Source organism: Podarcis muralis, chromosome 6, assembly GCF_964188315.1.
Source record: "Podarcis muralis chromosome 6, rPodMur119.hap1.1, whole genome shotgun sequence".
NCBI classification, from domain to species: Eukaryota; Metazoa; Chordata; class Lepidosauria; order Squamata; family Lacertidae; genus Podarcis; species Podarcis muralis.
Window position 1 is genome coordinate 4,959,273 of NC_135660.1, and position 13,058 is coordinate 4,972,330.

The following is a 13,058-nucleotide window of genomic DNA, read 5'->3' on the forward strand; positions in this document are numbered from 1 at the left end:
GGAGTATGTTGTCAGCAATATGCTGATGACACACAGCTCTACTTCTCCTTTACATCGGCAGGTGAGGCAGTGGAAGTGCTGGACTTCCTCACTAATGCCTCACTAATGGACCAAATGAGAGCTAACAAACTGAAGTTCAATCCAGATTAGATGGAGGCACTGTTAGTGGGCAGTTCCCTAGACTGGATGTCGGGCAGGTTGCCTGCTCTTGATGGGGTTACTCTCCCTCTGAAGGATCGGGTACATAGCTTGGGGGTCCTCCTGGAACACTTGCTGTCGCTCAAGGCTCAGGTGGCCTCAGTGACCTGGAGTGCCTTCCATCAGCTTCAGCTGGTGACCCAGCTACGCCCCTATTTGGACAGGAATAGCCTAACTACTGTCTATGCTCTAGTAACCTCTAGGTTAGATTACTGCAATGTTTTATATGTAGGGCTGCCTCTGAAGACAGTTCAGAAACTTCAGCTGGTACAGAATTCAATGGCCAGGTTGCTCACTGGGACAAGACGGTTTGAGCATATTACACGGATCCTGGTCCGACTCCACCGGCTGCCAATTAGTTTCTGTGCCCAATTCAATGCAGGCTTTGACCTATAAAGCCTTAAATGGCCCAGGACTGCAATACCTCAAGGACCACTTCTCCCCATAGGAACTGACCCAGACCCTCTGATCATCATCAGAGGCCCTTCTTCATGTGCCTCCTCCACAAGAGGTCCAGAGGGTGGCAACACGAGAACAGGGGCTTTTCTGCAGTGGCTCCCTGTTTGTGGAATGTTCTCCCCAGGGATGCTCGGCTGATGCCTTCATTACACACCTTTAGGCGCCAGGCAAAAACGTTCCTCTTTAACCAGGCTTTTGGTTGATTGTCATTCAATGCCCCTTTAAATGTGTTGTAGAAGTGGAAATGATTGGGTCTGCCTTGATTTCATTGTTATTATGTATTTTGTGATTGTGATGTATTTTTGTGATTTATCGTGATTTTATGTTGCGAACTGCCCTGAAGGGCAGTATACAGATTTAATAAATAATAATGATAATAATTTGTCAAAATGTGATCAGAGCTGCACAACATTCAACATGTTTTTCTTCACATAACTGATATCTAAAGTCATGTACTTTGCTCATGTGCTTTACACCCTAAAAAAGAATTTGTCAAGGTGCTACATTCATAGATCTTCAGTCATCGGTTGTAGTAACAAATATTCTGCTCCACTTCTGGATATTCCCTGTTTTCTTTCACACGCACACTCACCGGATTCCATTGATTCAACACTCCCACATGTTCTTTCTTATCCTTCAACATTGTTAGTTTAACCACATTCAGCTACTCCCACGTTTTCGGTATTCTCATATAAATGTCTACCAGGGAGAAAGCCTGCTTGGTCTTTGTGAATTACTTCATTTAAGACATTTTTAAGTCTACTTGACAAAATGTCTGCAAATATTTTGTAATCCACATTCAGGAGTGAGATGGGACGGTAGTTCTTAAGCTGAGTCTTTTCAGATTCTGTCTTAGGTATCAATGTGATGAAAGCTTCTTTCCACGTTTCTGGTGCCCTCTTCCCATCCATAATCTGGTTGCATACCTCCAACAGAGGTTGTGTCAGATAATCCTTCAAAGTCTTGTAGTATTTGGAGGTAAGCCCATCCGGGCCTGGAGATTTGCCTAGTTGCATATTCTGAATGGCACCTTCGATTTCCTGTGAAGTTATTGTAGAGTTCAAGATTGATCTTTTATCTTGAGTTATTTTTGATAGTCCATTTGTCTTTAAGAATTGATCTATCTCTGATTCTTTCTGAGGCCCCTGTGCATAAAGTTCTTTAAAATATCTGTGGAAGCACTTCCTAATTTCTTCTGGTTTCTGTACCATTCTTCCTTCAATCTCTAGATTTGTAACTGTGTTTAGCTTTTGTCTTTTTTTCAGCTGCCAAGCTAGCAGCTTTCCACATTTATTTGCTGATTCAAACGATCTTTGCTTCATCTGTTTAATTTTCCATTCAATCTCCTGATTTATCAACTTAGAATATTCTGCTTGATGGAATTTGATTTCTCTCAGCACCTCCTTTGACTTTGGTTTAGTTCTCAATTTTTTCTCTCCTTGATGTATTTTCTCCAGTATTTTATCCTTCTTTCCATTCCAGAGCTTTTTCTTAATTGTGTTCTGTTGTATCAGAAACCCTCTCATAACAGCTTTGCTTGCGTCCCAGATCGTTCTTTTTTCTACTGTAGTATTCAGATTTATCTCAAAATAGTCCTTTAGCGGTTTTTGGGCCTTTTTCACAATCTCTTGATCTCTTAATAGTGTGTCATTCATTCTCCATCTGAAGGAACCGGATTGAGTTAGTCTAAATTCTAATTTCAGAGCGTTGTGGTCGGAGCATGTTTTACTCCCACGTTTTCCTAGTGGTGTCTAATTTATTTTTGTTTCGGGACATTCTTCCATGCTGTAGCAAACACACTCCTTGCAGACATTAAGACACACAGAACTTGTAGTCCATAAACAATAAACAAGGATCCTCAGCAAACATATTGGGGGATCCTAAAGGGACTTATTCCTGGTAAATGTATCTGGTTATCTCTATTATTTAGGCCCTTCACAACTTATTTTTGCAAACTGCTTGGGCGCTTTTTCTTTAAAAATAAAATAAAAATAAATATTAAGCAGTTCAAAAAATGCATTTAATTTAAACAAACAAAAGCTTGCTTTTTCAACGATGGTTTTTTCTTTGTTTTTAGCGGTTCTTGGTTGTAATCTGTAAACGACCTCGAGTCCCTGTCAGGGGAAAAAAAAAGGCGGCTGTAAATAAATATATAACCAGCCAACCTAAGCTAACTATATACAGTATATTAATAGAAACACAGACACCCGAACACGTATAGACAATTAATAAATAATAAGCATATACATATATAACTGGAAGCTAACGAAATAAACGTAAACGCACAAATAAACCGATAGAAGCTAAGTAAATAAATATAAAAACGCACGTGCAAACGAAAGCCCCTGCTTTCGAGGGAATACGGTAATGTCCCCTCGCAAGGGGCGCCCGGCCGCCGAGGCCACCCCAGGCCAGCGGGACTTCGCGCCTGCGCGCTCTCCTCGAACCTTCGCGCCGCGAGGTGCGGCTTCGCGCCCCGCGGGCTTTTGGGCCCTGCCGCTGCCCGTAGAGCCACGCCTGACCCGGAAGTAGAGGGGAGGCAGGAAGTGGGGGAACCTTTGAAGGCTCCTCAGTGATGCGAGTGGGGAGTTTGGGGCAGGTGAGTGAGGGGCAGGGTGGGGGGGTGCTCATTGCCCGTTTGCGGGTGGGGGGCGCCGCCGCTTGTGGCCATGGGGCTGGGCGGGTCGCCTTTCCCCGCGTTGCCTTCCCCGGCTGGCTCTAGGGCTGGGGCTGGGTCGCGGGTGTGTGGGGGGGAAAGGACCCCCCGGTGGGCTTCGACCCCCCCCCCCGCCCCAGTTGCCCCCGGGAAGCTGCCTCACACCGAGCCAGGCCGCCGCCCCATCTCGCGTAGCGTTGCCTGCACGGGCTGGCAGCAGCTCTCCGGGGTCTCCCCAGCCCTCCCTGGAGATGCCACGTGGGGGTTGGGCCTAGGGTGCGCTAACCATTAGGCTACGGCTCTTCTGCCTTGTTCTGAGTCAGGCCACAGGCTCACTCGGCCCAGTATTGCCTGCACGGACTGGCAGCGGCACTCCAGGGTATCAGGCGGGGGCCTGTGTCTGTCTCTCCCGGCACTACCTGGGGGTGCTGAGCAGGGGGTGAACTTAGGCGGTTCTCAACCTGTGGGTCCTCAGATGTTGTTGCGACTACAACTCCCATCATCCCTGAGCTCTGGCCTTCCTAGCTAAGGGTGATGGGAGTTGTAGTTCAACAACATCTGGGGACCCACAGGTTGAGAAAGGCCGAAGGGCCTTCTGCATGCAAGGCAGGTGCTTTGCCTACCGAGCTATGCGCTTTCCCAGGGCCTTCTGTAGCCCTGGGTACCAAATCAATTGCCTCTCCACCTTTATTCTTTTTCTTTCTATTTTAAAAAGGGATTTGCATATTCTTATCCTGCCACTGTTCAGTGTGCTGTATTGCCTTATGCATGCATGATGTCTGACTTGCCTACCTCTTTGCCCCTGTTCACTTCAGAGTGTGTTTTTCTTTGTCTTTGCCTGTTTGTCCCGTGTGCCTGGAATGGTTTGCAACATCGGCAGTGAAATCCAAAAACGTCAAACATAAAACATGAAACAAATGTTAAAGGTGGTGTTAATACAACTCAGCAGAGAGAAAAACACTATGACCAGAGTGGAATTGTGGGGATGGAGGAGGGGTCCCAGCAACAGCTCTGTTTTCTGGACCTCAAGCTCAGTCCCTAATTTTCCTTTGGTGAATTTTTTAAAAAAGTGTAATTAATGTGTTCACACATGCGGTTGAGCACACAAACCCCCCTCGTACCCATCTCCTTCTGAAACTATTTTGCCTAAATAGCAGTGTGCCTGAAGGTCTTTGACCTAAAAGTACAGCTAGGCATACAAATAATAACTATTGTAAAATTGAAATACTATCTATATAAATAAAAGGAAGCTATTGGTGTCAGTTCCAGGGCATGTGCTTGCCTCTAAAGAAGGCTGCGCAGGGCAAGCTGCTGCTGAGTAAATAAATATAGCAGGCAAATATGAGTCTTGTGCAATATGTGATGGAGGAGCCTGTGTGAGGAGAGAGAACGCAAAGATTAATTATTATTATTTAAATTTCTATACCACCCTCTGCCCAAAGATCACAGGGCCGTTTACAATATAGAGACACAAAATGCATTCCATAATAACAAACAAAAACATTACCCCCACAGTTTAAAGGCCATATATTGCTTAATTAGCCAAAGGCCTGAGATAATAGGAATGTTTTTGCCTGGTGCCTAAAGTGTATGAAGACACCAGGTGAGCATCCCTGGGGAAAGCATTCCTCAAACGGGGGCTACCACAAAAGAGGCCTGTTCTCATGTTGTTGCCCTTTGGACCTCTCACAGAGGAGGCACATGAAGAAAGGCCTCAGATGATGATCACAGGGTCCTAGTTGGTTCATATGAGGAGAGGTAGTCCTTGACTTACTGCAGTCCTGAGCCATTTAAGGCTTACAGGACAAAACCAGCACTTTGAATCGGGCCCAAAAACGCATTGGCAGCCAGCGCAGTCGGACCAGGATTGGTGTAATATGCTCAAACCGTCTTGCCCCGGTGAGTAATCTGGCTGCCAAGTTCTTCACCAGCTGTAATTTCTGAACCATCTTCAGAGGCAGCCCCACGTATAATGTGTTGCAGTAAGCTAACCTAGTGGTTGCCAGAGCATAGAGGACAGAAGTTAGGCTATCCCTGTCCAGATAAGGGAACAGCTGGGCCATCAGCCAAGTCAATGGAAGGCACTCCAGGCCACTGAGGCCACCTGAGCCTCAAGCGACAGCAGTGGATGCAGAAGTACCTCCAAACTGCCTACGTGCTCCTTCAGAGGGATAGTACCCCCCTCAGGAGCAGGCAACCTCCCAGGCGTCCTGTATAGGGAATTCTTGGTGTGAACATCGGAAACCACCTTGTAGTGTTGGACCATATAGCTCAGTATTGTCCACACTGACATAGCAAGTGCCTCTCTAGGGTTTTAGACAAGTCTCTATGGGTTCTACCCGGAGAAGCCGCTAGGAATTGAACTCAGGATTTTGCATGGAAAGCAGATCCTGTACCACAAAGCTATGACTGACCCCCAGGGTATGAGAAATATGTAAGGGTCTATCTAATTTAATTTGTGATTATTTCTTGTACTCCAGAGGGGTTAAAACATTATAGTCTGGCCAGAATTGTTGGTAGTTCTTCAGTGGGTTCCTCACAAGCCAGAACAATGTGCTGAAAGTCTTTTCTTTCCCCTTCTTTCTGTGGCTGCTTGCTGCCTGCTTCCACTTGTTATACTTCTAGCAAGGCATGGGACTTACCCTACTATAAAAGTGGTATACCGTAGCTAAGACTTTAGTATATTGTAACTGAAATAAATACATATTCTTCCCTTGTTTGTCCCTGCCTCCATTTTCTTCCCCTTCGTCTCTTGCCTCCCCTGTGATTGCAAACTCTGAAGGGCAGGGACTTGTCCATTATATTTACCCGTTATGACATATAGCAAAGGCTGCAACTTGGGCCTAATGCAGCTTTGATCTGCTGCCTTGGGGACACCCAGTATTTTTCATTGCAAGGGGATATAGTGTGTTGAGATGAGTTTCCTAGAAAGGAGGGCATTGTTGCCCAGGGAGATGGGTAGTTTTTTTTCTTGCTAGACTGTCTTCTTTCTTTCTTGGATCAAAAGGGTGAGTGACAGCAACTTTCTCCTAATCAGGGCAGCCTGTGTGCCCCTGTGCTGAGTGGGATATCCCCAAAGAACTGAAAATGTAGATCAGGCCAAAGCCCATTTTCTAGTGTTTCAGGATCTGGTATTCCGAGGTACACTGTATATAGACATTCCATTTGTGGGATGTAAAGAAACTCACTGAGTGTGAAACAACAAAAAGGAGCTATCTTCCAGTGTCTAGTCATTTATAATGGCTTGCTGTGTTAGGAAGAACTTTGATCTCCTTTGCACCACAAGTGAGTGTGTTCACTCCACCCATTTTTTTGGGTCATCCTGGACTGCCACAACATAAAAGCATGAAGTTGGGTGGGGCAACACTACATCCTCTGTATAATTTTGTTTTGGGAATACCTTTATTAAGTATCTGGGTGTGATTATAGCACTGGCCATGCTTAATAAGCTTTTCTATTTTTACTGTGAGCCTCCTTGAGGACGATATTAAAGGTTTGAAGGAATCCCTCCCCTTGCCCCCACCCACACCTCCAGTCAAATGAGATAGAGACTCTGGTGTGTGTGTGTGTGTTTGTGTGGGAGCTTGATGGCTTGTATGCAGTCGGATACTCCTTTGTGAGACACACAGAACCGTTTCCCCTGTAAGGTGCTGCCTTTTCCTTTGTACTTTCACTCTGCTTGTGAAACTCTCTGGTCTGCATGGGCTGGTGAGCCAATGGACCTGTGTTTGGTTGGTGGGGGCAGGTGTGTTGGGCTGTGTGGCTGTGGACCCCCATTGCTTTTTCCTGGAATTGTAAATATCTACCCGCATGCAGCTGTGTGTGCAAGTAAAAGGGTGGTTGCTGGTTGAGCTCAGAGGTGTAGGTCACTGGGAAATATCTGCTGCTGCGATAAGCTTTCCTCCTGAACGTCACACATCTCTGAAATATGTTGACACCATGAAGTCCCACGTGGGGATGAGTGGGTCTGACCCTGGCACCACAAGGGGTGCCTGAAGGAGAAAGGAGTGTTCAGGTGAGAGATTGCTGGGAATGAAAGGGAGGGTTCTGCTCTTTTCTCTCAGGTGCCCCCCCTCCCCCAATTTATATGTAATTGGAGCAGATGTCTGTCAGGGCTGGGTGATACCTGCTTTTCAACATCATGATATATCATCCACTAAACATTGTGGTATGCCGATATATCACAGCGTTTGAAATAAGTATATGTAACTGACATAGACTTAAGGGTCTAAAGCAGACACATTTTTACTTGCCTTTAACCTGTTGTTACAACCATTTTTAATAAAAATAATACAGAACAACAGGGGCAGCAGGAATCACGAGAGAAGTGATGACTAGCTTCATGGTTTTTCCCATATTACGATTTTTACATAGCACAGGCACACATCGTGACCTGTGATTTATTGCCATGTCAAATATTAGGAAACTGTTATTATGATGTGGTCTTCAACCGATTTTGGACTGTGTATTGATACATCGCCCAGCCCTGGTGTTTTGTGTGCAGTTTGATCCTCACTTTGTAGCTCATTCCATTTCCATTTAGTTTTGTTTTACATATACCAGGGAAGGGGAATCTGTGGCTTTCCAGATGTTGTCCCACCTGCCCCAGCTAGCAGGCCCACAATCAGAGATGATGGCATCTTGGGCCAAGAATATCTGAAGTGGCACAGATTGCCCATTCCTGACAGAGGGAAGGAAGATAGCTAGCTAGCTGGTGTGACTCTGTTGCAAAGATCTGGAGCCTCCTCCTCCTGTACTGTGTTTGTATTGGTTTTAACTGCTGATGAATAATTACATTTTTAGTGCTTTTGCGCTGAGCTCCCTTGAGGATTTCTACTGTTTTAAGGTTATAATAACTTGGCCGAACCCTCTTGCCTGTCAGTCCTGCCTCCACCCCTGAATCGAAAGTTGGCTGGAAGTTCCTTGGGACAGAGAACTATCTTCTGCTTGTCTTACTCTGCCCTGTGTCCTGTACACTGGTCGACACTGCTGTACAATTAAATGATCAGGGTGGTCTGTACGGGACTGAGGAACGGTGCTGTCCTCAGTTGCTGGAGTTTACCACTTACGATGTTTGCATTGATGTAAACCTCCAGAACTTATTTTGTATAGCTAACTATTTAGCTCTATCCCCAGTATATGTTATCTTATTGCTATGGCTAGTGGCTAATGCAAATAAAGTTTCTATCTATCTCCACCACTTACGAGGGAATCTCCACCCTTCCTGTTGAAACCGTCGTAAGAGTTTCAGAAAGAGAGAGAGAGTGAGAAAAAAGAAACATGGTTATTTTTGGAGAGCCTGAGAATGGACATGATCGGGTTTTTGTTTTTGTATGATGGCTGCTCCTTTAGCTTGGCCACATTTTCTTCTTAGGAGCAGAGTGGGTTGAAATGATTTGTGCACGGCTAGGATGAAAATATTTGGCTCAGATGCCTCTCTCTGTCTCTCCCTCTCTGGAATACCGCCATATGCGCTGCTCGGGTCATAAACTGGTCACTCCTGCCCCAGTTAAATATTGTGAGTCTTCTGATGTAATAAAACTACAGAGCTTATTGAAGTGCTGCTACCACGTTCTACCTCTCTCTCTCTCCCCACTCGCCTCACAAATGAAAAACAGAGAAAGACTAAAGGGAAGGCTTGTAGCTCTGTAGTGGAAAGCATGTTTGGCAGTGGAGAATCCCAAGCTCAGCGTTCCAGATAAGGACCTCCACTTGCACTCTCTTTAAGCATCTCTTTAAATGGGCTTTCACCAGTACGCAAACCATTCTTCCAAGTCTTGAGATGAATTGCTTTGCAAATATTCCTATCCCCCAAGAAGAAGGCACTTATAACAATTATTGGAGCTTTGATTATTTATTTTTAGAACCATAGAAGCATAGAAAGTTGCTAGGGACCTCATCCAGTCCAACCCCCAGTGCAGGAGTCTCAGCTAAAGCATCCATGACAGATGGCCATCCAAACTCTACTTAAAAACCTCCATGGAAGGAGATGTCCTGTCAGAATTTCCTTTCTTATAACTTCAATCCATTGGTTCAGGTCCTACCCTCCGGAGCAGCAGAAAACAAGCTTGCTCCATCTTCCATGTGGCAGCCCTACAGATATTTATTGCATTTCCTCTCAGTCTCCTCTTTTCTAGGCTAAACATACCTAACTCCCTCAACCTTTTCTCAGCAGGCTTAGATTCCAGACTGTTGATCATCTTTGTCATGAATTTATTTATTGCATTTATATCCTGCCTTTTTGTCCAGGGAGCTCAGGGTGGCATACATGGTTCTCCCTGTCCTCATTTAACCCCCACAACAACCCTGTGAGGTAGGTTAGGCTGCGAGACAGGCGGTTTGGGGGAACTGAGAGCCAAGGAACCAAGGAAAGGGTGGGATGAGAGCTTCATACAGGACCAAGGGCAACCTTTCCCCAACTTGGTGCCCTCCAGAAGCTTTGGACTACAACTCCCATCAACCCCAGCTAGCACAGCTGATGGGAGTTGTAGTCCAAGTGAACTATGGGGGCACCAGGCTGACCCGGAGACAGGAGTGGCTGTGCGGCCTTGGTGGGAAAGGATGTGGGAAAGGGCCATTTAAAATAACGGAGCCAAATCTCTGTCCTCGTGGCGTTCACATCTTCCTTCTTGCCTGTCTTCTTTGTTTCTGATTTGCTCCTGCAGTCCTGTCGCGTAGTTGTTCTGACGCTAGTAAGTAAAACTGCTCCTCTGCTCAACGCCGACCTCATGTTTGCGCTCCTTTGATGGCAGGTGACACTCCCGGGATATGGAACTGCAAGGATGTGCACGAGGCGCTCCTGCCCACGCTCCGAGGGATGGACCCAGCAAGCCCGCCATCCCTCAGAAGAACGCGTACGCGAGGCTCGTGCAAAAGCACCACAGCGGGAGGTTCCGCTCCTACCTGAACCACATCGCTCAGAAGCTGCAGCTGGAGGAGGGGAGCCTCAACGACTCGGGTTCGGACGCAGAGCCGTCCTTGAAAAGAGGCCTGGTGAGAGAGGCCCTGTCGAAAAACGGGGTGAAAGCGCCTGGGACTTTGCTGGCCAGAGCCCTGCATCCAGGCCAGCCGGAAAAGTCTGACCGCCTGACTGAGGAAGGTTTGATCAAGAGGCAGAGCCGTCCAAGCGAGGCTGGCAAAGGTGACTGCGAGGAGGACGTCGCGGTGGAAGAGGATGATGACATCTCTCCTAACCGCCATGGTGATGCAGCTGCCTCTGCAAGGGCAGGGCAGGCGTTGGGGGGCCACAGGACGTTGTCCACAACGGCCTCTTTTCTGCCGAAAACCCCCAGCTCTGGAGAGAGGGGCAGAGAGGAGTATTGGAAGAGCAAGTGCAGCGGCAGTGACGGTCCTGCCGCTTTGGAGAGAGCAGACAGATCCGTATCTGCCGGACAGTTCGGCGTGGATTTGCCCGCAGTGAGTTCCAGGAAGGCCAGCCCCTTCTCCAGCCAAATGCATGGTGAGCTACCGAATGTCTTAAATGGTTGCAGTTGTTGATGCGAATAGCAGCGTGTGGCTTATCTGTGTAACCTGAGATTGTTACAGCTTGAGTGCCGTGTTAATCGCTGGTGTTACCCGGGCTCGCATGAGGATGATGGTGGTAAGAGCAGCTGAAGGCTTGCAGCTGGTTTAACCTGCTGGCATCCCCAGCCAGGAACAAATAGGCTATATATAGATTTCGGTTGCTTAGAAGCCACCTCTAACCGAATTGTTAGGCGTTGGCCTCAGGTGTTTGGGTGTCTGGAATATTTTTCAGCCCTGTTTCTCTCTGTCACCATTCATCCGTGTGCCGTGTGGTCTGTATTGCTAGCTTTACCCATCAGCAAGATCCCAGATAGCTCCAGTGATTCCTTGCTTGGGCTTGCCGTCAAGGCAGCGAGCTTGTTTGTGCCTGCTTGTTATTACAGGGCGCGCAGAGCACCTCTTTGTAAACAGGGGCACACCCTGGTCTCATCAAGCCTACATGCACGTCCCAGCAGTTGCCAGCTTTGTAGGGGATGCTGGGCCTCTGTATATAGGGGGTCCTGTCACTCTTGCCTGTGTAATCTTACTGCTGCAGCACCCCAATATGATATCCTGCTGCTGTCAAGTTTGAGGCCAATCTAGGAGCTCATTTCTGGGCTTAGGGTACCACAAATGAGGTACCGTATTTTTTGCTCCATAACACTCACTTTTTTCCTCCTAGAAAGTAAGGGGAAATGTCTGTGCGTGTTATGGAGTGAATGCCTACGGATGGTGGGGGGATCTGCTGCAGTTGTGAGCAGAGGATCCATGGTTCCCCTTCCTTCCCTCCTCCGTGGCTCACTTTGAAACAGCAAAGCGGGAGAAGAGCCGCTGAGTGGGGAGGAGAGAGGGACAGAGAGCCTGCTTGCTTTAAAGGAGCAAAGTGGGAGAGGAGAGGAGCCGCTTACACGAGTGTAAGCGGCTCCTGTCCGGTTGGCTCCTTTAAAGCAAGCAGGCTCTCTGTCCCTCTCTCCTCCCCCCTCAGCTCGCTAAATAGCATTATTAGCAGCATCCTTCTCCACCCACCCCACACGTGCTCCTTGTCCCTTGAGTGCTTTTCCTTCCCTCCCCACTTAAAACGTGGTTACAAAGCACGGATCCACATGGATCCTCAGGATTTTTGCACTGGGTCACCCCAAATTCACCATCAGATCACATAGCATGTCCATGGCTACATCTTGCACCAAAAAAATCACGCACCCAATGTTGCCTGGGGTCGCAGTGGTGCAAAAACGTGGTTACAAAGCACGGATCCACATGGATCCTCAGGATTTTTGTATTGGGCTACTCCAAACTCACTGTCAGATCACATGTCTGTGGCCACAGCATGAACCACAAAAAATCATACATCCACTGTTTCGTTTAGAATATTTTTTTTCTTGTTTTCCTCCTCTACAAACTACGTGCGTGTTATGGTCTGGTGCGTGTTATAGAGCGAAAAATACGGTTGCGGTGCAGCATAATAGCCTAGAGACTGAGCTAAATTGGGAAGCTCAGGTCTTGCTTCTACCATGAACACATTACAGGGCCTCAGACAAGTCACACTCTCTCCCAGCACCCGCAGATCTGCAGTATTGGGATAATACTGGCCTACCTCCCAGGATTGTTGTAAGGGTCATAACAAAATATTGTGTGTTACTCTCTTGGAGCATTCTAAAGTGCTACACAGATGCCAATAATTATTCTTAGCATCTGTTTCATGCTTTGTTTTCCCTTCCCCTCGATGACGGGTGGGCAGTGGTGATGGGAGGGTCTCCCTCCCTCTCCTTCCCGTCCCTTCCTCTTCTTTTAAGCATTGCCCAAGCCCATTGAGTTAATTCCAGCCCTGGTTGCAGGGGTGGGTGGGTGTCTGCCTGCACACCATGGAAGGAATTCAGTGTAGTGCTAAGTAGATCATGCCACCAGCGCAAACATTTCCACTTTCCTGATGGAACCATCTCCCCTCTCATCCCGCTGTGTGTTGTTCTGGTGGTTCTCCGACTCCTCTCCCAAGCCAATTTGGGGGAGGCACAGAGGGAGAGGAGGTAGGAAAGTCCCTTTGAGCTGGTGAAAGCCCTTTTGCTGGCAGGACCAGTTAGCTGAAACCACGCCCCATACATTTAAAGCACATTCCCTCCCTGCCTCCGCCCAAGAATCTTGGGAATTGCAGTTTACCACTTACAGAGCTACAGTTCCCAGCACCCTTAACAAACTACAGTGCCCAGGATTCATGGGGTGGAGGAAGAATGTGCTTTAAATGTAT

At 47.3% G+C, this 13,058-nt stretch overlaps 1 protein-coding gene and 1 long non-coding RNA gene across 3 annotated transcripts in view; one reads left to right on the forward strand and one right to left on the reverse strand.

Annotated features, from left to right (window-relative positions):
- Window positions 1-2,655: 2,655 nt before the first annotated feature.
- Window positions 2,656-3,167, reverse strand: LOC114598112 (uncharacterized). Its single transcript, XR_003706967.2, has 2 exons — window positions 2,987-3,167; window positions 2,656-2,771 (listed from the first exon to the last, which is right to left on the reverse strand). It is a non-coding gene; the product is annotated as an uncharacterized LOC114598112 (long non-coding RNA).
- Window positions 3,143-13,058, forward strand: part of DIS3L2 (DIS3 like 3'-5' exoribonuclease 2) — a 201,501-nt gene continuing 191,585 nt past the window's right edge. The window contains exons 1-2 of one of the 2 annotated variants that reach the window (XM_028731804.2): window positions 3,143-3,256; window positions 10,066-10,772. In XM_028731804.2, coding sequence (XP_028587637.2) covers window positions 10,082-10,772 — 691 coding nt within the window. In that variant the 5' untranslated portion in view covers window positions 3,143-3,256; window positions 10,066-10,081. Of the gene's footprint in view, window positions 3,257-7,175; window positions 7,329-10,065; window positions 10,773-13,058 lie in introns of those variants that run through there. The other variant, XM_077929633.1, reaches the window with a different exon arrangement.